We start from the raw sequence: 22,429 nt of genomic DNA on the forward strand, positions 1-22,429 counted from the left end.
TTCCCATTGAAAAGCATTGGAGACAGTGCATTCCAATGACGGGAAAAAAAAATTTCAAACGCAAATTGCGCAACAACTACAAATCCGATCGACACGAAAAATACTTAGCACACCTCTCATGGACGCTGGCTTCGAAACGACACCTCAACGGAGTCTGTGCGTGTAGCGGTTCGGGCCGCATTAATTGTGGAAATCAACTGAATAATAATAATAATAAGAAGAAGAATAAGTTAGCAGCGTTCGGATTACAATATAGTGGTTTTTTCAAACCACTATAACTAGATGTGTATTTCCTGAAGGAAGTACAGATAGTGGTTTGAAATGGTGCCCGGGCTGCCCCTTTAAGATACTTGCCTGCTGCCCCTGCAAGACTTTCAAGTCAGGATCCGTTTTAACTGTGGGTGCCTCTCAGGGGCCACTTTGGCCTCAGGGTTTGATTTGGTGGCTGGGGCCCCTCAGGATCCGATTCGGTGGTCTGGGCTCCTCAGGGTCTGATTTTGTGGGTGTGGGCCCTCAGGGTCCTATTTTGTGGGTGGGGCCCCTCAGCGTCTGATTTTGTGGGTGGGGCCCCTCAGGGTCCGATTTTTTGGGTGGGGCCCCTCAGGGTCCGATTTTGTGGCCGGGGCCCCCAGGGTCCGATTTGGTGAGCGGGGCCCCTCGGGATCTGATTTGGTGGGCGAGGTCCCTCAGGATCTAATTTGGTGGGCGGGGCCCCTCAGGATCTGATTTGGTGGGTGGGGTCCCTCAGGGTCCGATTTGGTGAGCGGGGCCCCTCAGAGTTCAATTTGGTGAGCGGGGCCCCTCAGGGTCCGATTTGGTGGGCGGGATCTCTGAGTCCGATTTGGTGGGCGGGGCCCCTCAGGGTCCGATTTGGTGGGCGGGGTCCCTCAGAGTCCGATTTGGTTGGTGGGGCCCCTCAGGGTCCGATTTGGTGGGCGAGGGCGCACTTTGGCGGACATTCTCTCTCAGGGGCATGCGTCATGTGATGAAGCTAGATTTGCATTAGTGCTGTGGGTTTCGCTTTAAGAGCTGATATTATGTGGCAGAAGCTCTGTCCTGGGGGCGTCATGTGACGTTCGTAGGCGTTGGCATAGTAACTGGGTGTGCCTGTGCATATCAATGAGCTTTACTGCCATTTCAATCGCCTCAGGGCACATTTTAAGTTTCCCATTCAAATGCATTAAGACAGTGCATTCCAATGACGGGAAAAAAAATTTTCAAACGCAAATTGTGCAAAAACTACAAATCCGATCGACACGAAAAATACTTAGCACAACTCTCATGGACGCTGGCTTCGAAACGACACCTCAACGGAGTCTGTGCGTGTAGCAGTTCGGGCCGTATTAATTGCGGAAATCAACTGAATAGCAATAATAATACTAGATGTGTATTTCCTGAAGGAAGTACAGATAGTGGTTTGAAATGGTACCCGGGCTGCCCCTTTAAGAGAGACTTGCCTGCTGCCCCTGCAAGATTTTCAACTCAGGATTCGTTTTAACTGTGGGTGCCTCTCAGGGGCCACTTTGGCCTCAGGGTCTGATTTGGAGGGTGGGGCCCCTCAGGATCTGATTCAGTGGCCTGGGCTCCTCAGGGCTTGAATTGCTGTCCGGGATCCCTCAGGGTCCAATTTTGTGGGTGGGTCCCCTCAGGGTCCGATTTTGTGGGTGGGGCCCCACAGGGTCCGATTTTGTGGCCGGGGTCCCTCAGGGTCCGATTTTGTGGCCGGGGCCCCTCAGGGTCCGATTTTGTTGGTGGGGCCCCTCAGGATCCGATTTTGTGGCCGGGGTCCCTCAGGGTCCGATTTTGTGAGTGGGGCCCCTCAGGGTCCGATTTTGTGGCCGGGCCCCTCAGGGTCCGATTTTGTGGCCGGGGCCCCTCAGGGTCCGATTTTGTGGGTGGGCCCCTCAGGGTCCGATTTTGTGGTTGGGGCCCCTCAGGGTCCGATTTTGTGGCCGGGGCCCCTCAGGGTCCGATTTTGTGGGTGGGGCCCCTCAGGGTCCGATTTTGTGGCCGGGGCCCCTCAGGGTCCGATTTGGTGGGCGGGGCCCCTCGGTCTGATTTGGTGGGCGGGGTCCCTCAGGGTCCGATTTGGTGAGCGGGGCCCCTCAGGGTCCGATTTGGTGGGTGGGGACCCTCAGGGTCTGATTTGGTGGGCGGGGCCCCTCAGGGTCCGACTTGGTGGGCGGGGCCCCTCAGGGTCCGATTTGGTGGGCGGGGCCCCTCAGGGTCTGATTTGGTGAACGGGGCCCCTCAGGGTCCGATTTGGTGGAAGTGGCCCCTCAGGGTCCGATTTGGTGGGCGGGACCCCTCAGGGTCCAATTTGGTGGGCGGGGTCCCTCAGGGTCCAATTTGGTGGGCGGGGCCCCTCAGGATCCAATTTGGTGGGTGGGGCCCCTCAGGGTCCGATTTGGTTGGCGGGGTCACTCTGAGTCCGATTTGGTGGGCGGGGCCACTCTGGGTCCGATTTGGAGGCCAGGGTGTCTCAGCCTCAGATTTGGACCCCAGTGTCGATCAGCCTCCGATTTGGAGGCCGGGGTGGCTCAGCCTCCGATTTGGAGGCCGGTGTGGCTCAGGCTCCGATTTGGAGGCCGGGGTCGATCAGCCTTCGATTTGGAGGCCGGGGTCGATCAGCCTCCGATTTGGAGCCCGGGGTGGCTCAGCCTCCGATTTGGAGCCCGGGGTGGCTCAGCCTCCTATTTGGAGGCTGGGGTGGCTCAGCCTCCTATTTGGAGCCTGGGGTCACTCAGCTTTCGATTTGGCATGTCGGCCCTTTAAGACTCATTTCGGTGCGCCGGCCCTTTAACAATCACTTTGGCGCGTCGGCCCTTTAAGAGCTAGTTTGACTCACTGGGCTTCTTCTAAATCCACTTTGGCGGACATTCTCTCTCAGGGGCATGTGTCATGTGATGAAGCTAGATTTGCATTTGTGCTGTGGGTTTCGCTTTAAGAGCTGATGTTATGTGGCAGAAGCTCTGTCCTTGGGACGTCATGTGACGTTCGTTGGCGTTGGCATAGTAACTGGGTCTGCATGCGCATATCAATGAGCTTAACTGACATTTCAATCGCCTAAGGGCACGTTTTGCCATTTCCCATTGAAAAGCATTGGAGACAGTGCATTCCAATGACGGGAAAAAAAATTTTCAAACGCAAATTGCGCAAAAACTACAAATCCGAACGACACGAAAAATACTTAGCACACCTCTCATGGACGCTGGCTTCGAAACGACACCTCAACAGAGTCTGTGTGTGTAGCGGTTCGGGCCGCATTAATTGCGGAAATCAACTGGAAAATAATAATAATAAGAAGAACTAGATGTGTATTTCCTGAAGGAAGTACAGATAGTGGTTTGAAATGGTGCCCGGGCTGCCCCTTTAAGAGAGACTTGCCTGCTGCCCCTGCAAGACTTTCAACTCAGGGACGCCACCCAGGATCTGATTCCTTGGCCTGGGCTCCTCAGGGCTTGAATTGTTGATGGGGATCCCTCAGGCTCCGATTTTGTGGGTGTGGCCCCTCAGGGTCCGATTTTGTGGGTGTGGCCCCTCAGGGTCCGATTTTGTGGCCGGGGCCCCTCAGGGTCTGATTTTGTGGCCGGATCCCCTCCGGTCCGATTTTGTGGGTGGGACCCCTCAGGGTCCGATTTTGTGGCCGGGGCCCCTCAGGGTCCAATTTTGTGGGTGGGGCCTTTCAGGGCCCGATTTTGTAGCCGGGGCTCATCAGGGTCCGATTTTGTGGTTGGGGCCTTCAGGGTCCCATTTGGTGGGCGGGGCCACTCGGGGGCCGATTTGGTGGATGGTGCCACTCAGGGCCCGATATGGTGGGTGAGGCCACTCGGGGCCCAATATGGTGGGCGGGGCCACTCGGGGGCCGAAGTGGTGGGCGGGTCCACTCGGGGGCCGATTTGGTGGGCGAGGCCCCTCAGGGTCCGATTTGGTGGGCGGGGCTACTCTGGGTCCGATTTGCTGGGCGGGGCCACTTTGGGTCTGATTTGGTGAGCGGAGCCCCTCTGGGTCCGATTTCTTGAGCGGGGCCATGCTGGGTCCGATTTGGAGGCCAGGGTCGATCAGCCTCCGATTTGGAGCCTGGGGTCACTCAGTTTTCGATTTGGCGCACTGGCCCTTTAAGAATCACTTTGGCGCATCGGCCGTTTTAGAGACAGGGTGGATCACTGGGCTTCTACATCCACTTTGGCGCACATTCTCTCTCAGGGGCATGCTTCATGTCATGAGGCTAGATTTGCATTTGTGCTGTGGGTTTCGCTTTAAGAGCTGATATTATGTGTCAGAAGATCTGTCCTGGGGGCGTCATGTGACGTTCGTAGGTGTTTGCATAGTAAATGGGTGTGCCTTCACATATCAATGAGCTTTACTGCCATTTGAATTGCCTTAGGGCACGTTTTAAGTTGCCCTTTGTAAAGCATTGAGAAATGCATTCCAATGACGGGAAAAAAAAATTTCAAACGCAAATTGCACAAAAACTACAAATCCGATCGACATGAAAATACTTAGCACACCTCTCGTGGACGCTGGCTTCGAAACAACACCTCAACGGAGTCTGTGCGTGTAGCGGTTCGGGCCGCATTAATTGCGGAAATCAACTGAATAAAAAGAAAAAGTTAGCAGCGTTCGGATTACAACATTAATACTAGATGTGTATTTCCTGAAGGAAGTACAGATAGTGGTTTGAAATGCTGCCCGGGCTGCCCCTTTAAGAGAGACTTGCCTGCTGCCCCTGCAAGACTTTCAACTCAGGATCTGTTTTAACTGTGGGTGCCTCTCAGGGGCCACTTTGTCCTCAGGGTCCGATTTTGTGGGTGGGGCCCTCAGGGCCCGATTTTGTGGGTGGGGCACCTCAGGTTCCGATTTGGTGGGTGGGGCCCCTCAGGGTCCGATTTTGTGGCCGGGGCCCCTCAGGGTCTGATTTGGTGGTTGGGGCCCCTCAGGGTCCAATCTTGTGGCCGGGGCCCCTCAGGGTCCGATTTTGTGGGTGGGGCCCCTCAGGGTCTGATTTTGTGGCCGGGGCCCCTCAGGGTCCGATTTTGTGGGTGGGGCCCCTCAGGGTTCGATTTTGTGGCCGGGGCCCCTCAGGGTCCGGTTTGGTGGGTGGAGCTCCTCAGGGTCCGATTTGGTGGGTGGGGCCCCTCAGGGTCCGATTTGGTGAGCGGGCCCCTCAGGGTCCGATTTGGTGAGCAGGGCCCTTCAGGGTCTGATTTTGTGGGCGGGGCCCCTCAGGGTCCAATTTGGTTGGCGGGGACCCTCGGGGTCCGATTTGGTGGGCGGGGACCCTCGGGGTCCGATTTGGTGGGCGGGGACCCTCGGAGTCCGATTTGGTGGGCGGGGACCCTCGGGGTCCGATTTGGTGGGTGGGGCCCCTCGGGGTCCGATTTAGTGAGCGGGGCCACTCTAGGTCTGATTTGGTGGGCGGGCCACTCTGGGTCCAATTTGGTGGGCGGGGCCCCTCAGGGTCCAATTTGGTGGGCGGGGCCCCTCAGGGTCCAATTTGGTGGGTGGGGCCCCTCAGGGTCCGATTTGGTGGGCGGGGCCACTCTGGGTCTGATTTGGTGGGCGGGGCCACTTTAGGTCCGATTTGGTGGGCGGGGCCCCTCAGGGTCCAATTTTGTGGCCGGGGCCCCTCAGGGTCCGATTTTGTGTCCGGGCCCCTCAGGGTCCGATTTTGTGGCTGGTACCTCTCAGGGTCCGATTTTGTGGCCGGGGCCCCTCAGGGTCCGATTTTGTGGGTGGGGCCCCTCAGGGTCCGATTTTGTGGGTGGGGCCCCTCAGGGTCCGATTTTGTGGGTGGGGCCCCTCAGGGTCCGATTTTGTGGCTGGGGTCCCTCAGGGTCTGATTTTGTGGGTGGGGCCCCTCAGGGTCCGATTTTGTGACCGGGGCCCCTCAGGGTCTGATTTTGTGGTTGGGGCCCCTCAGGGTCCGATTTTGTGGCCGGGGTCTCTCGGGGTCCGATTTTGTGGCTGGGGCCCCTCATGGTCTGGATTTGTGGGTGGGGCCCATCAGGGTCCGATTTTGTGGGTGGGGCCCCTCAGGGTCCGATTTTGTGGCTGGGGCCCCTCATCGTCTGATTTTGTGGCTGTGGCCCCTCAGGGTCCGATTTTGTGGCTGGGGTCCCTCAGGGTCTGATTTTGTGGGTGGGGCCCCTCAGGGTCCGATTTCGTGACCTGGGCCCCTTAGGGTCTGATTTTGTGACCGGGGTCTCTCAGGGTCCGATTTTGTGGTTGGGGCCCCTCAGGGTCTGATTTTGTGGGTGGGGCCCCTTAGGGTCTGATTTTGTGGGTGGAGCCCCCTGGGTCCATTTTGGTGGGCGGGGCCACTCTGGGTCCGATTTGGTGGGCGGGGCCCCTCATGGTCCGATTTGGTGGGCGGGGCCCCTCAGGGTCCGATTTGGTGAGCAGGGCCCTTCAGGGTCTGATTTGGTGGGCGGGATCTATCAGAGTCCGATTTTGTGGGCGGGGCCCCTCAGGGTCCAATTTGGTTGGCGGGGACCCTCGGGGTCCGATTTGGTGGGCGGGATCCCTCGGTGTCAGATTTGGTGGGCGGGGACCCTCGGGGTCCGATTTGGTGGGTGGGGCCCCTCGGGGTCCGATTTAGTGAGCGGGGCCACTCTAGGTCTGATTTGGTGGGCGGGTCACTCTGGGTCCAATTTGGTGGGCGGGGTCCTCAGGGTCCAATTTGGTGGGCGGGGCCCCTCAGGGTCCAATTTGGTGGGTGGGGCCCCTCAGGGTCCGATTTGGTGGGCGGGGCCACCCTGGGTCTGATTTGGTGGGCGGGGCCACTTTGGGTCCGATTTGGTGGGCGGGGCCCCTCAGGGTCCAATTTTGTGGCCGGGGCCCCTCAGGGTCCGATTTTGTGTCCGGGCCCCTCAGGGTCCGATTTTGTGGCCGGGGCCCCTCAGGGTCCGATTTTGTGGGTGGGGCCCCTCAGGGTCCGATTTTGCGGGTGGGGCCCCTCAGGGTCCGATTTTGCGGGTGGGGCCCCTCAGGGTCTCATTTGGTGGGCGGGGCCCCTCAGGGTGCGATTTTGTGGGTGGGGCCCCTCAGGGTCCGATTTTGTGGGTGGGGCCCCTCAGGGTCCGATTTTGTGGCTGGGGTCCCTCAGGGTCTGATTTTGTGGGTGGGGTCCCTCAGGGTCCGATTTCGTGACCTGGGCCCCTTAGGGTATGATTTTGTGACAAGGGTCTCTCAGGGTCCGATTTTGTGGTTGGGGCCCCTCAGGGTCTGATTTTGTGGGTGGGGCCCCTTAGGGTCTGATTTTGTGGGTGGAGCCCCTGGGTCCATTTTGGTGGGCGGGGCCACTCTGGGTCCGATTTAGTGGGCGGTGCCTCTCATGGTCCGATTTGGTGGGCGGGGCCCCTCATGGTCCGATTTGGTGGGCGGGGCCCCTCATGGTCCGATTTGGTGGGCGGGGCCCCTCTGGGTCCGATTTGGTGGGCGAGGCCCCTCTGGGTCCGATTTGGTGGGCGGGGCCCCTCTGGGTCCGATTTGGTGGGCGGGGCCCCTCTGGGTCCGATTTGATGGGCGGGGCCCCTCTGGGTCCGATTTGGTGGGCGGGGCCCCTCTGGGTCCGATTTGGTGGGCGGGGCCCTTCAGGGTCCAATTTGGTGGGCGGGGTCACTCTGGGTCCGATTTGGTGGGTGGGGCTCCTCAGGGTCTGATTTGGTGGGCGGGGCTCCTCAGGGTCCGATTTGGTGGGCGGGGCCCCTCAGGATCCGATTTGGTGGGCTGTGCTACTCTGGGTCTGATTTTTTGAGCGGGGCCACACTGGGTCCGATTTGGAGGCCAGGGTGGCTCAGCCTCCGATTTGGAGGCCAGAGTGGTTCAGCCTCCGATTTGGAGGCCGGGGTCACTCAGCTTTCGATTTGGCGCGCCGGCCCTTTAAGACTCATTTTGGTGCGCTGGCCCTGTAAGAATCACTTTGGCACGTCGGCCCTTTAAGAGCCAGGGTGGCTCACTGGGCTTCTAAATCCACTTTGGCGGACATTCTCTCTCAGGGGCATGCGTCATGTGATGAAGCTAGATTTGCATTTGTGCTATGGGTTTCGCTTTAACCCCTTCACGACCTATGACGCCTACGTAGGCGTCATGAAAAGCAGTGCCCAAACGACCTATGACGCCTACGTAGGCGTCATGCTATAAATAGCCCCCCTGCGGGTCGGGTGACCGGGGTCACTGAAAGGTCACCCGACCCGCACACAAAGGACCCTTCAGAGTTAACACCTGGGGGTGTGGCTTAGCCCCCACGTGCCTACGATCGCTCTGATTGGCTGTTAAAAGTGAAACTGCCAATCAGAGCGATTGTAATATTTCACCAATCAAAATTGGTGAAATATTACAATCCAGCCATGGCCGATGCTGAAATAGCATCGGACATGGCTGGACACCGAGACCCGACCCTCCCACACCGACTGACGGCACCGATCGGCTGCCGCCACCTTCTGACGGCACCGATCGGCAGCCGCCGTCATGATCTGCCCCCCCCCGCCTTCTCTCCGCCCCCCCAGCCCTCCGATCATCCCCTCTCACCCTCCGATCACCCCCTCACCCTCCTTTGTGCCTCCGATCTCCCGCTATCCGTCCCGGTGTCCTGCCGTCCAGCGTCATGGGCGCCGCCATCTTGCAAGATGGCGGGCGCATGCGCAGTGCGCCGAATCGAATCTGCAACGCTGCAGATTCATTCATTTATTTTGATCACTATGATAAACTTTCATAGTGATCAAAATAAATAAAAAGTAAATCACCGCCCCCTTTATCACCCCCATAGGTAGGGACAAATAATAAAATATATATTTTTTTTTTTTCCATTAGGGTTAGGTCCAGGGCTAGGGTTAGGGCTAGGGTTAGGGTTAGGGTTGGACTAAGGGTTAGGGTTGGACTAGGGGTTAGGGTTGGACTAGGGGTTAGGGTTGGACTAGGGGTTAGGGTTGGACTAGGGGTTAGGGTTGGACTAAGGGTCAGGGTTGGACTAAGGGTCAGGGTTGGACTAAGGGTTAGGGTTGGACTAAGGGTTAGGGTTGAATTTAGGGTTAGGGTTGAATTTAGGGTTAGGGTTGGAATTGGGATTAGGGTTGGGGTTGGGATTACGGTTAGGCTTATTTGGTGGGCGGGACCACTCTGGGTCCAATTTGGTGGGCGGGGCCTCTCAGGGTCCGATTTGGTGGGCGGGGCCCCACAGGGTCCGATTTGGTGGGCGGGGCCCCTCAGGGACCGATTTGGTGGGCGGGGCCTCTCTGGGTCTGATTTGGTGGGTGGGGCCACTCTGGGTAAGATTTGGAGGCTGGGGTCGCTCAGACTCCAATTTGGAGGCCGGGGTCGTTGAACTTCCGATTTGGAGGCCGAGGTCAAAGAGCCTCCGATTTGGAGGCAGGGGTCGATGAGCTTCCGATTTGGAGGCCGGGGTCGATGAGCTTCCGATTTGGAGGCCGGGGTCGATGAGCCTCCGATTTGGAGGCCGGGGTGGCTCAGCCTCCGATTTGGAGGCCGGGGTGGCTCAGCCTCCGATTTGGAGGCCGGGGTGGCTCAGCCTCCGATTTGGAGGCCGGGGTGGATCAGCCTCCGATTTGGAGGCCGGGGTGGATCATCCTCCGATTTGGAGGCCGGGGTCGCTCAGCCTCCGATTTGGAGGCCGGGGTCGCTCAGCCTCCGATTTGGAGGCCGGGGTGGCTCAGCCTCCGATTTGGAGACCGGGGTGGCTCAGCCTCCGATTTGGAGGCCGGGGTGGCTCAGCCTCCGATTTGGAGGCCGGGGTCGATCAGCCTCCGATTTGGAGGCCGGGGTGGCTCAGCCTTCGATTTGGAGGCCGGGGTGTCTCAGCGTCCGATTTGGAGGCCGGGGTGTCTCAGCGTCCGATTTGGAGGCCGGGGTGTCTCAGCGTCCGATTTGGAGGCCGGGGTGGCTCAGCCTCCGATTTGGAGGCCGGGGTGGCTCAGCCTCCGATTTGGAGGCCGGGGTGGCTCAGCCTCCGATTTGGAGGCCGGGGTGGCTCAGTCTCCGATTTGGTGTGTCGGCCCTTTAAGACTCATTTGGGTGCGCTGGGCCTTTAACAATCACTTTGGCGCATTGGCCCTTTAAGAGCTAGTTTGGCTCACTGGGCTTCTTTTTAATCCACTTTGGCGCACACATTCTCTCTCAGGGGCATGTGTCATGTGATGAAGCTAGATTTGCATTTGTGCTGTGAGTTTCGCTTTAAGAGCTGATAATATGTGGCAGAGGCTCTGTGCTGGGGTTCAAGTGAAGTTCGTAGGCGTTGGCATAGTAACTGGGTCTGCCTGCGCATATCAATGAGCTCAACTGCCATTTCAATCGCCTCAGGGCACGTTTTGCCATTTCCTATTGAAAAGCATTGGAGACAGTGCATTCCAATGACGGGAAAAAAAATTTTCAAACGCAAATTGCGCAAAAACTACAAATCCGATCGACACGAAAAATACTTAGCACACCTCTCATGGACGCTGGCTTCGAAACGACACCTCAACGGAGTCTGTGCGTGTAGCGGTTCGGGCCGCATTAATTGCGGAAATCAACTTAATAATAATAATAAGAAGAAGAAGTTAGCAGCGTTCGGATTACAATATAGTGGTTTTTTCAAACCACTATAAAAATAGAACAAGGTTGCTGATAACCAAGCAGTGACCGCATATTGTGTTAGCCGCCCCATACTCACCGGGCCCGCGTCCGCCTCTGCTCCCATCCTGCCTTCTGCACCTCCCCATGCGGTACCACAGCCCAGAGGGTCCACTCTCGGTACTCGGCGCCTTTGCATGTGGCCAGTGAGTACTAAAAGGGATATGTATACGACCTGATCAGAACTTAAGCAGATGATGCCAATATTTGTGTTCTAAGTTCTAATCAAAGGGTATAATGTTTCTAATAATCTTTCAGGCAAGAAAGATATAATGAATGGCACTTCCATGACTACGGTAGGTGTTTTGTGTCTACACGGCGTCCTCACCGCCTCAACGCACATTTAGCTTCTTCGTCACACCTCCTGGCCCAAAACACAATTTATCCAGTTTATTATAAAAACTTAAAGAATTAACCTTATTGATTTAGTAAGGTATAATGAAGCAAGTTTTTATGTTTTCTTCTGCAAAAATGCTTTTTTTCCTATTGGTACTATTTTGGAATAATTTTTTGTTTTGTGCATGTAAGTTGTTTTTTTTTTACGATTTTTGGAGACATTCACTGTGATACAAAATTATCATGTTATTTTTCTAGGTAAGGTAATTTTATATACCACAGTACTATAGCTTATTGGCTGTAAATGCAATTGTGCTTCACTCTAATTTCTTAATTTTGAAGCTATTTAGCAATATAATCTGAATTTTTTAATAATTCCAGTGATCTATGATGACATAAGGGCATAGGTGTCTACTGTGTGACCTCTAGATATGTGATCTCCTCTACCACATAATTGCTTTATATCGGCATCTCTAGTAAAAAAAAAAATTAAAATGGTATTTTGTATATTTTGACATTGAATCATCTTCTTTCCATTTATGTTCCTACAATATAAGATACTAATTGATTTATATAATTCTCCTGGCCTATCAAGGATGGATATGGAAAGGGACAAGATGGCGGAGAGGATATTACACCTCACCCTAGAGATCCTCTTCCGGCTTACTGGAGAGGTGAGAGATTCTGATGACGTCACATTACTTCATTCTTATCTATGGGAATAACAGATGGACAGAACTGGAGAGGTGAGGATTCTGGAAAGGTCTGTAGTGAGATTTATTAATGTGTCTCTCCATAACCAGGATTACACAGTAGTGAAGAAGACCCCTAGTGAGCGCTGTCAGGACCCTGTGTCTGAGGGATGGGGAAGACCCCTGAGCCCAATCACAGGGCCTCCACCTCAACCCCTGATACATGAGGACATCAATGACCAGAAGATCCTAGAACTCACCTACAAGATGATTGAGCTGCTGACTGGAGAGGTGACACTGCTGGGAATGCTGGGACATTATACAGTAATGCTATGAAGGGATCGGGGGGCATGACGTTATCATTGTATGTGTCAGGTTCCTATAAGGTGTCAGGATGTCACCGTCTATTTCTCCATTGAGGAGTGGGAGTATTTAGAAGGACACAAAGATCTGTACAAGGACGTCATGATGGAGGTTCCCCAGCCCCTCACATCACCAGGTAATAGACAGGACTAAATACACACGGCCTATAATTATCTGTATATAAAGAATGAATTCAGTCCCTGTATGTGTTTCCTCCAGATCTATCCAGTAAGAGGACAACACCAGAGAGATGTCCCCGTCCTCTTCTTCCACAGGACTGTAAACAAGAAGATCCCAATGTTCCTCAGGATCATCAGGTAGATGGAGAGAAGGTGACATGAGATCTCCCCTATGATGTGTAGACGGCTGTGAAGGTCTTGTGCTCAGTCTTGGTTTATCCACCAGTATTATATGTTTTATACTTGTGTAATGAGAACGGTGGAGATGGCAGGATTAGAGCTGATCATAGATGTGACTTCTCCATCTGTCTGTGACTTTTACAATATTTGTTTCAGGGTGAAGATCTGACCCACACTAATACTACAGAGACATATGTGAGGGGTGATGAATGGTGTAAAGAGGAGATTCCTACAGATAACCACCCAGGTGCGTAGTAACCACTTAATGTAGAGGAGTCACAGATTTTTTTCATGGGTAATATAAGTATGTATATCTATTTCTTTCTCTTTCTTTCTCTTTTTCTTACTCTCCATTAAAATCGTAACACCAACAAGGAAAAGTTGAGAAGCTCTAGATATCACAGAATGGATAGATATGTTACTGATCTGCAAATATATATTTGGAAACAAAATTTTCAAAACATCTGGATTTATTCAGTCTGTAGTGTGAACCACATACAGAAATCCCCGAACTTACAGCGTTGGCTGCTATGAATCAAGTTATTAATGGTTGTCTGAGGAATGTTCTGCAGGGTTGAACACTCCTGGGAAAATCATCAAGATCTGCTGCTAACGGCGCCTTTTTTGCAATTGCCGACTAATTACAGTTAGGTCCATATATATTAGGACAGAGACAACATTTTTCAATTTTGGTTCTAGACATTACCACAATGAATTTTAAACAAAATAATTCAGATGCAGTTGAAGTTAAGACTTTCAGCTTTCATTTGAGGGTATCCACATTAAAATTGGATGAAGGGTTTAGTTTCAGCTCCTTAACATGTGCCACCCTGTTTTTAAAGGGACCAAAAGTAATTGGACAGATTAAATAATTGTAAATAAAATGTTCATTTCTAGTACTTGGTTGCAAACCCTTTGTTGGCAATGACTGCCTGAAGTCTTGAACTCATAGACATCACCAGACACTGTATTTCCTCCTTTTTGATGCTCTGCCAGGCCTTCACTGCGGTGGTTTTCAGTTGCTGTTTGTTTGTGGGCCTTTCTGTCTGAAGTTTAGTCTTTAACAAGTGAAATGCATGCTCAATTGGGTTGAGATCAGGTGACTGACTTGGCCATTCAAGAATATGCCACTTCTTTGCTTTAATAAACTCCTGGGTTGCTTTGGCTTTATGTTTTGGGTCATTGTCCATCTGTAGTATGAAACGACGACCAATCAGTTTGGCTGCATTTGGCTGGATCTGAGCACACAGTGTGGCTCTGGATACCTCAGAATTCATTCGGCTGCCTCTGTCCTGTGTCACATCATCAATAAACACTAGTGACCCAGTGCCACTGACAGCCATGCATGCACAAGCCATCACACTGCCTCCGCCGTGTTTTACAGATGATGTGGTATGCTTTGGATCATTAGCTGTACCACGCCTTCGCCATACTTTTCTCTTTCCATCATTCTGGTAGAGGTTGATCTTGGTTTCGTCTGTCCAAAGAATGTTCTTCCAGAACTGTGCTGGCTTTTTTAGATGTTTTTTTTAGAAAAGTCCAGTCTAGCCTTTTGATTCTTGATGCTTATGAGTGGCTTGCACCGTGCAGTGAACCCTCTGTATTTACTTTCATGCAGTCTTCTCTTTGGTAGATTTGGATATTGATACGCCTACCTCCTGGAGAGTGTTGTTCACTTGGTTGGCTGCTGTGAAGGGGTTTTTCTTCACCATGGAGATTATTCTGCGATCATCCACCACTGTTGTCTTCCGTGGGCGCCCAGGTCTTTTTGCATTGATGAGTTCACCAGTGCTTTCTTTCTTTCTCAGGATGTACCAAACTGTAGATTTTGCCACTCCTAATGTAGCAATTTCTCGGATGGGTTTTTTCTGTTTTTGCAGCTTAAGGATGGCTTGTTTCACCTGCATGGAGAGCTCCTTTGACTGCATGTTTCCTTCACAGCAAAACCTTCCAAATGCAAGCACCACACCTCAAATCAACTCCAGGCCTTTTATTTGCTTAATTGAGAATGACATAACGAAGGGATTGCCCACACCTGTCCATGAAGTAGCCTTGGAGTCAATTGTCCAATTACTTTTGGTCCCTTTAAAAACAGGGTGGCACATGTTAAGGCGCTGAAACTCCTAAACCCTTCATCCAATGTTAATGTGGATACCCTCAAATGAAAGCTGAAAGTCTGAACTTCAACTGCATCTGAATTGTTTTGTTTAAAATTCATTGTGGTAATGTCTACAACCAAAATTAGAAAAATGTTGTCTCTGTCCAAATATATCTGGACCTAACTACATCAAAGTCCAGAGATGCTGCACGCGCAACATGCATCGTGGTGTTTTCATGTTGAAAACCTTCTGCTAGAACACTGAAGAAATTCCCGGACCACTGGTTCCACAACCAATGTAACACCGAGCTGTTATTGTACACAAAATGATGACTAGAGGGGTCCAGCAACCATACATTATGCTACTGTAAGGGGGTGAAGCACACAAAGAATCGGAAGGGGGTTACCTCCTTTGCTCCGTGTCCGGAACCATATAGCTGGGCAGCAGGGTTTCCGGGGGGAAGACTTTTGGACCTGGACCTACTGCATCATGGGCCTGTCAGTAGCATTGAGGAAGGTGAAATGGTGATGGACAGGAAGCAGTTCTGGCTGAGGGCGCGACAGCAGAGCACGAGCAGGTCAGAGCAGCGTGTGCAGGAGACAGAACAGGTCGCAGCCGCACACGCGGGAGGAGAGAGAACTCCCGGTCAGAGGGATAAGACAGGAGGACGTGACATATTTACTGCTGTCTGTGAGTACGTGGATGCGGAGTCCCCATTGACTAGAGGAATATGTCCTCCTGACCTTGCAGAGACTGAGACCCGCGCACGCAGCTCCGGTGCCCGCGGTGACAGGTCAGAGCCCCTGATTCCGACAGAGAGACTTCACAAAAGACTGTGCGTTGTTCCAGTGGAGAAATTGTTAGTTTGAAAGCCGAGACTCAGAGCAGGGGAGACCCAGTCCCCCCCCCCCCCTGCCTTCCTCTTTATCCCCTGAGGTCCCGGTTACCCTCTAACAGAGACTACAGCGCTTACAGAGACTACAAGTGCCGCTGTTGATGGCGCCTACGTTGGAGAAGACGACCCTTCAAGCAAGATTTCTTCAGACTGATAAGTTGCAAGAATACTAGTTTACATGAACCGTTAAATCACTATTACTTTGCCAGTTTAACCCCCACTGTTTTTCTCCCTGCGAGGAGATTCTGACCCCTGTAAAAAAACCTCTTTAACTTTTGGTCTGTCTCTGTTCCATGGTGACATACTCAGCACCTGCACATTATTACACTACCCGACACCATAATCTCGGGTGTAGAATCGGTGTGACATTCACTTGTGAAGATGTCTTCATGGCATTGTCCACATGGTTGCATCCGATTCTAAAAAATGGTGACTTTGCAAGTGTGGGGATTTTAGCACATAACACTCATACTTGATACTGAATAAATCGAGATGTCTTGAAAATTTTGTTTCCTTCCTTTCATCATTTGCGTCTTTTGTCTATCCATTCTGTGATTTCCAGAATTCCCCGACTTTTCTTAATTAGTGCTGCAATTTCCATGTTGAGGTGTGTATGTATATGTAATACATGGGAAATATATCTATATTCCAGGGAGCGCTGGTAACAATTGATTGGGGGGGGGTATCTGGTGCCTCACCTTTTCTCATAAGGTATTAAAGGCCTTTCCTGAGGATAGGCCATCAATAGAAAAGCAGTAGCTAACCTTTTTGATACATAAAGGGAATCTCAGCAGGTTTTTGCTTTGAAATCTCACTGCAGCATGATGGAGGGGCAGAGACCCTCATTTCACCAATGTGTCACTTGGCTTACTGGGTGCAGCAGTTGTGATAGAATAACAGTTTTCATTGTTGTAGATCTAACAGTGCTTGGAATACTGAGCTTTGTGTAACTCCGCCCACATCTCTGATTGGCTGCTTTCTGTGTACATTTTGTACTGACAGAAAGCTACTAATCAGTGATGGGAGGAGGGTTGGACTAGGAGGCATGAGATGTAAGAAAATGTTCTTATCGGGAGAGTTGGAAGAGCCGGATAAAACTGCAGACAATTCTTCTCAAAGCTGAGGTTGAAGTTTATTCGGAGATACACGGCAAAACAGATACAGAATAACAGAGGAGTTGGAATATGCGGGCAAAAACAGGAATGCAGACGGGCAGAGATTCGCTAGGAAGTCTGGCGATGATAAGGCTCTGTGCCCTGGCCATGGTGAGGCACAGTGGCATGATGGCGATGGAATGGCAACAAGCAACAGTAACAAGAGCTTCTTATACATTATGAGAACAAAGAAAGCTGCATTTTGCCGCAGAGGGCGTTAACATTATAATTTTGAGGCATACATAAGGCAATCCACATAAATAGGTATTTTACGATATACTGATAAATAATATGACCCTTTCAATTTACTTTTCGTTACACGACATTAAAGACCCATATAAGTAAGGATTATGCATGGCTATTGCCTTCAACCTCATCATCGTCTCCAGTCTAGGTCCATAAATTCTTACATCCTGACATTTTAACTACTCTACACTTCGCTACCACACTATCACGTATAAGCATACTGACAATATATTTGGTGACCTATTCCCCTATTGATCCAATCTTCCTCTATGCACATCTACTGAAGTTGGTAAGAGACATGATCTCATTTTCCATCCTCCATTTAGTACATTTTATTAGCTCTTTAGTAAAAGATGAATCTTCTCTAACTTTCGACAAGATGGCTGCTAGAAACAACATGGCCGCTCAGTATATTATGGCTGACCATTCTCTTACATGAGACACCTAGTCATACAATAATAAAACACTGATTTTACTGAAATAGCAAAAGACAGCCCAGTAATTGACATATTTCTTCAATCAGGCTCTCTTCCTCTATCATGTTGCTCTCAGGTTATATAGCAAAAACCTGGTGACAGACTCCCTTTAACCAATAAATTAATAACTACAAGATAACTGATTTGAAGAAATTGTCCGCAGTGCTTTAATAAGGGTGACCACATTATTGTTTTACATCGGCATCACAACTATTAACCCCTTTCTGCCATGAGACTTACTATCCCGTCCATGTGCCCTGGGACTTAATCCCCAGGGACGGGATAGTACGTCATAGCGATCAGCGGCGCCCACGTGGTGAGCGCTGCTGATCGCGGCCGGGTGTCAGCTGATTATCACAGCTGACACCCGGCACAATGTGTCAGGGGCGGTCACGGACTGCCCCCGACACGTTAACCCCTTGTACACCACGATCAAACACGATCGCGGTGTACCGGGGGTTAAAGGGAAGCATCGGCAGGGAGGGGGCTCCCTCCGTGCTTCCCTGAGACCCCCACGGCAGCGCAATGTGCAGCGCTGCTGCGAGGGGCTCTTTCCCTACGCTGCGCTTTGCAGGCAGTGAGGAAGTCAGCTCCCTACAGGCCCCCGAAGGTCCCCGTCGCCATCTTGGATCCGGGGGCCTGTAGGGAGCTGACTTCCTCACTGCCTGCAAAGCGCAGGCATGAGGAAGTCTGCGTCTATGCCTGTGACAGATCGCTGATCTGTCACAGTGATCTGTGATGTGACAGATCAGCGATCTGTCACAGGACAGTGATGTCCCACCTGGGACAATGTAATAAATAAATTAAAAAAAAAAAAAATATTCCCCAATAAATTCATTTTTTGAAAATAAAAAAACAAAAACAATAAAAGTACACATATTTGACATCGCCGCGTCCGTAACGACCCGCCCTATAAAACTGTCCCATTAGTTAACCCCTTTAGCAAACCCCTTAAAAAATAAAAATAAAAAACGAAGCAAAAAAATAATGATTTATTATCATACCACCGAACAAAAAGTGCAATAACGCGCGATCAAAAAGACGCATATAAATATCCATGGTACCACTGAAAACGTCAGCTTGTCCCGCAAAAAACGAGCCGCTACACAGCGTCATCCGCAAAAAAATAAAAAAGTTATAGCTCGCAGAATAAAGCGATGCAAAAATAATTATTTTTTATATAAAATAGTTTTCATTGCATAAAACCGACAAAACATAAAAAAACGACCTAAATGAGGTTTCGCTGTAACCGTACTGACCGGAAGAATAAAACCGCTTTATCAATTTTACCGCACGCGGAACGGTGTAAACGCACCCCCCCCCAAAAGAAATTCATGAAACGCTGGTTTTTGTTAATTCTGCGTCCTAAAAATCGGAATAAGAAGCAATCAAAAAATGTCACGTGCCCGAAAATGATACCAATAAAAACGTCAACTCGTCCCGCAAAGAATAAGACCTCACATGACTCGGTGGGTCAAAATACGGAAAAATTATAGCTCTCAATATGTGGTGATGCAAAAACTATTTTTACAATAAAAAGCGTCTTTTAGCATGTGACAGCTGCCAAACATAAAAACCGCCATAAATAGTAAATCAAACCCCCCGTTATCACCCCCTTAGTTAGGGAAAAATAATAAAATTAAAAGAAAATGTATTTATTTCCATTTTCCCATTAGGGTTAGGGCTAGGGTTAGGGCTAGGACTAGGGTTAGGGCTGAGATTAGGGTTAGGGGTGTGTTGGGGTTAGGGTTGGAGTTAGAATTGGGGGTTTCCACTGTTTGGGCACATCAGGGGCTCTCCAAATGCAACATGGCATCTGATCTCAATTCCAGCCAATTCTGCTTTGAAAAAGTCAAATGGTGCTCCTTCCCTTCCAAGCTCTGCCATGCGCCCAAACAGTGTTTTACCCCCACATATAGGGTATCAGCATACTCAGGACAAATTGCAAAACAACTTTTGGGGTCCAATTTCTCCTGTTACCCTTAAGAAAATAAAAAATTGGGGGCAAAAATATCATTTTTGTGGAAAAAAATGTTTTTTTTTATTTCCACGCCCAGGCGTTATAAACTTCTGTGAAGCACTTGGGGGTTCAAAGTGCTTACCACACATCTAGATAAGTTCCGTGGGGGTCTAGTTTCCAAAATGGGGTCACTTGTGGGGAGTTTCAATAGTTTAGGTACATCAAGGGCTCTCCAAACGCACATGACACCCGCAGACCAATCCATCAAAGTCTGCATTCCAAAACGTCACTACTTCCCTTCCGAGCCCCGACGTGTGCCCATATAGTAGTTTTCTCCCACATATGAGGTGTCAGCGTACTCAGGACAAATTGGACAACAACTTTTGGGGTCCAATTTCTCCTGTTACCCTTGGGAAAATAAAAAAAATTGGAGACTAATTGATCATGTTTGTGGAAAAAATACGATTTTTTTTATTTTCATGCCTGGGCATTATAAACTTCTGTGAAGCCCTTGGGGGTTCAAAGTGCTCACCACACATCTAGATAAGTTCCTTGGGGGGTCTAGTTTCCAAAATGGTGTCATTTGTGGGGGGTTTCTACTGTTTTGGTACATCAGGGGCTTTCCAAACGCGACATGGTGTCCGATCTCAATTCCAGCCAAAAGCGTCAAATGGCGCTGCTTCCCTTCCGAGCTCTGCCATGCGCCCAAATAGTGGTTTACCCCCAAATGTGGGGTATCAGCGTACTCAGGACAAATTGCACAATATCTTTTAGGGTCCTGTTACCCTTGAAAAAATAAGAATTGAGGGTGAAAAGATCATTTTTGTGGAAAAAATATGATTTTTTAATTGTACGGCTGTACGTTATAAACTTCTGTGAAGCCCTTGGGGGTTCAAAGTTCTCACCACACATCTAGATAAGTTCCTTTGGGGGTCTAGTTTCCAAAATGGTGTCATTTGTGGGGGGTTTCCACTGTTTTGGTACATCAGGGGTTTTCCAATCGCAATTTTGCATTGAAAAAGTCAAACGGCGCTCCTTCCCTTCTGAGGTCTGCCATGCGCCGAAACAGTGGTCCCCCCCCCATATCAGGTATCAGTGTACTCAGGACAAATTGCAGAATAACTTTTGCAGTCCAATTTCTCCTGTTACCCTTGGTAAAATAAAAAAAATTGAACCTGAAGTATTTTTTTTGGTGAAAAAAAGTTAAATGTTCATCTTTTTTTAAATATTCAAAAAATTCCTGTGACGCACCTAAAGGGTTAATAAACTTCTTGAATGTGGTTTTGAGCACCTTAAGGGGTGCAGTTTTTAGAATGGTGTCACTTTTGGGTATTTTCTATCATATAGACCCCTCAAAGTGGCTTCAAATGTGATGTGGTCCATAAAAATAAAATGGTGTTGCAAAAATGAGAAATCGCTGGTCAATTTTTAACCCTTATAACTTCCTAACAAAAAAAATTTTGGTTCCAAAATTCAAAATTGTGCTGATGTAAAGTAAACATGTGGGAAATGTTATTTATTAAGTTTTTTGTGTGCCGTCTCTCTGTGATTTAAGGGCATAAAAATTCAAATTTGGAAAATTGCGAAATTTTCGCCAAATTTCCGTTTTTTTCACAAATAATCACAAGTTATATGATTGAAATTTTACCACTAACATGAAGTACAATATGTCACGAGAAAGCAATGTCAGAATCACCGGGATCCAAGGGACAGTGGTCAGAATTGTAAAAATTGGCCCGGTCATGAACGTGCAAACCACCCTTGGGGCTTAAGGGGTTAATTGTATTTTTTACGCGGTATCTTGTATGTTTTTGCACCATCTCATCTGGTGTCCATTTAGGTTTCTACAGTTTTACTGACCCACCAAGAATGAATAGGGATAGAGACAAGATGGCAGAGAAGATATTACACCTCACCCTAGAGATCCTCTTCCGGCTTACTGGAGAGGTGAGAGATTCTGATGACGTCACATTACATCATTCTTATCTATGGGAATAACAGATGGACAGAACTGGAGAGGTGAGTGTAAGAAAAAGTCCTACTGAGAGCTGGAAGAGTCGGGAAGAAGTTCCACAGACGATCTCTTATCAAGCTGAGGTTGAAGGTTTATTCGGAGATACACAGCAAAACAGATACAGAATAACAGAGGAGTTGGAATATGCGGGCAAAAACAGGAATTCAGACAGGCAGAGATTTGCTAGGAAGTCTGGCGATGATAAGGCTCTGTGCCCTGGCCATGGTGAGGCACAGTGGCATGATGGCGATGGAATGGCCCCGATCGACAGTAACAGGGGCTTCTTATACATTATCAGAACAAAGAAAGCTGCATTTTGCCGCAGAGGGCGTTAACATTATAATTCTAAGGCGTTTTCATGGTAATCTACAGAAACGTGGTTTAGAAAAGAGAATATAATGACATAATACGAAGATATTAATTAACATTTCTTCAAGCAACACTAAAACCCATAAGTCATTGGTATCTATGGCTACTGTCCTAAAATCTTATCATTGTCTCCAGTCTAGGTCCCTAAATTCTTACATCCTGACATTTTAACTACTCTACTCTTCGCTACCACACTATCACGTATAAGCATACTGACCATATATTTGGTAACCTGTGACCCTATTGATTGATCCAATCTTCCTCTACGCTCATCGGCTGAGGTTGCTAGGAGACATGATCTCATTTTCCATCCTCCATTTAATACATTTTATCAGCTCTTTTGTAAAAGTTGAATCTTCTCTAACTTTCAACAAAATGGCTGCTAGAGACAACATGGCCGCTCAGTATATTATGACTGACCATTCTCTTACAAGTCCCCCTCTTGTACTCTATCCAGAGTACAACATACAGTACTGTAATATTCATGGGTGAATTATTGAAAATAAGAATATGGAGGTAATTCAGCACTTTATGCACGTGTGTGTGTAAGGCAAAAGTCCCTAAAAATAGAACAAACACATAATAAAAAAAATAATTCAAATAGTCCCGAAAAAAAATAAGTTGCACAATAGTCAAGTCTTTTGGTCTATTTCTTCTCATTCTTTGTCTTCTGGATTTTCCTGATCTTCTCCCCCTCTCACACTATCAGAGTCCCACTGTATAGTGTGAAACATCTTCTCCTGATCATCCAATAGGTTCATGGTACCAGGAGTCGAATATGAAAATCTTCAGCGGACCTGGAGAAAATAGAAAAAAAAGCGGAGTATCAGTCCTTAC

General features: G+C 49.6%; 1 protein-coding gene across 4 annotated transcripts in view; it reads left to right on the forward strand.

Annotated features, from left to right (window-relative positions):
* Positions 1–22,429, forward strand: part of LOC141055794 (uncharacterized) — an 80,774-nt gene that overhangs the window by 47,327 nt on the left and 11,018 nt on the right. For 3 of the 4 annotated variants that reach the window (XM_073552506.1, XM_073552505.1, XM_073552503.1), the window contains exons 2-7: positions 11,561–11,639; positions 11,769–11,948; positions 12,033–12,156; positions 12,240–12,337; positions 12,536–12,626; positions 21,050–21,156. In XM_073552506.1, the coding sequence (XP_073408607.1) occupies positions 11,562–11,639; positions 11,769–11,948; positions 12,033–12,156; positions 12,240–12,337; positions 12,536–12,626; positions 21,050–21,156 (678 nt within the window). In that variant the 5' untranslated portion in view covers position 11,561. Of the gene's footprint in view, positions 1–10,874; positions 10,926–11,560; positions 11,640–11,768; positions 11,949–12,032; positions 12,157–12,239; positions 12,338–12,535; positions 12,627–21,049; positions 21,157–22,429 lie in introns of those variants that run through there. The other variant, XM_073552504.1, reaches the window with a different exon arrangement.

This window comes from Dendrobates tinctorius, unplaced genomic scaffold, assembly GCF_039654945.1.
Source record: "Dendrobates tinctorius isolate UK_male_01 unplaced genomic scaffold, ASM3965494v1 ptg000192l, whole genome shotgun sequence".
NCBI classification, from domain to species: Eukaryota; Metazoa; Chordata; class Amphibia; order Anura; family Dendrobatidae; genus Dendrobates; species Dendrobates tinctorius.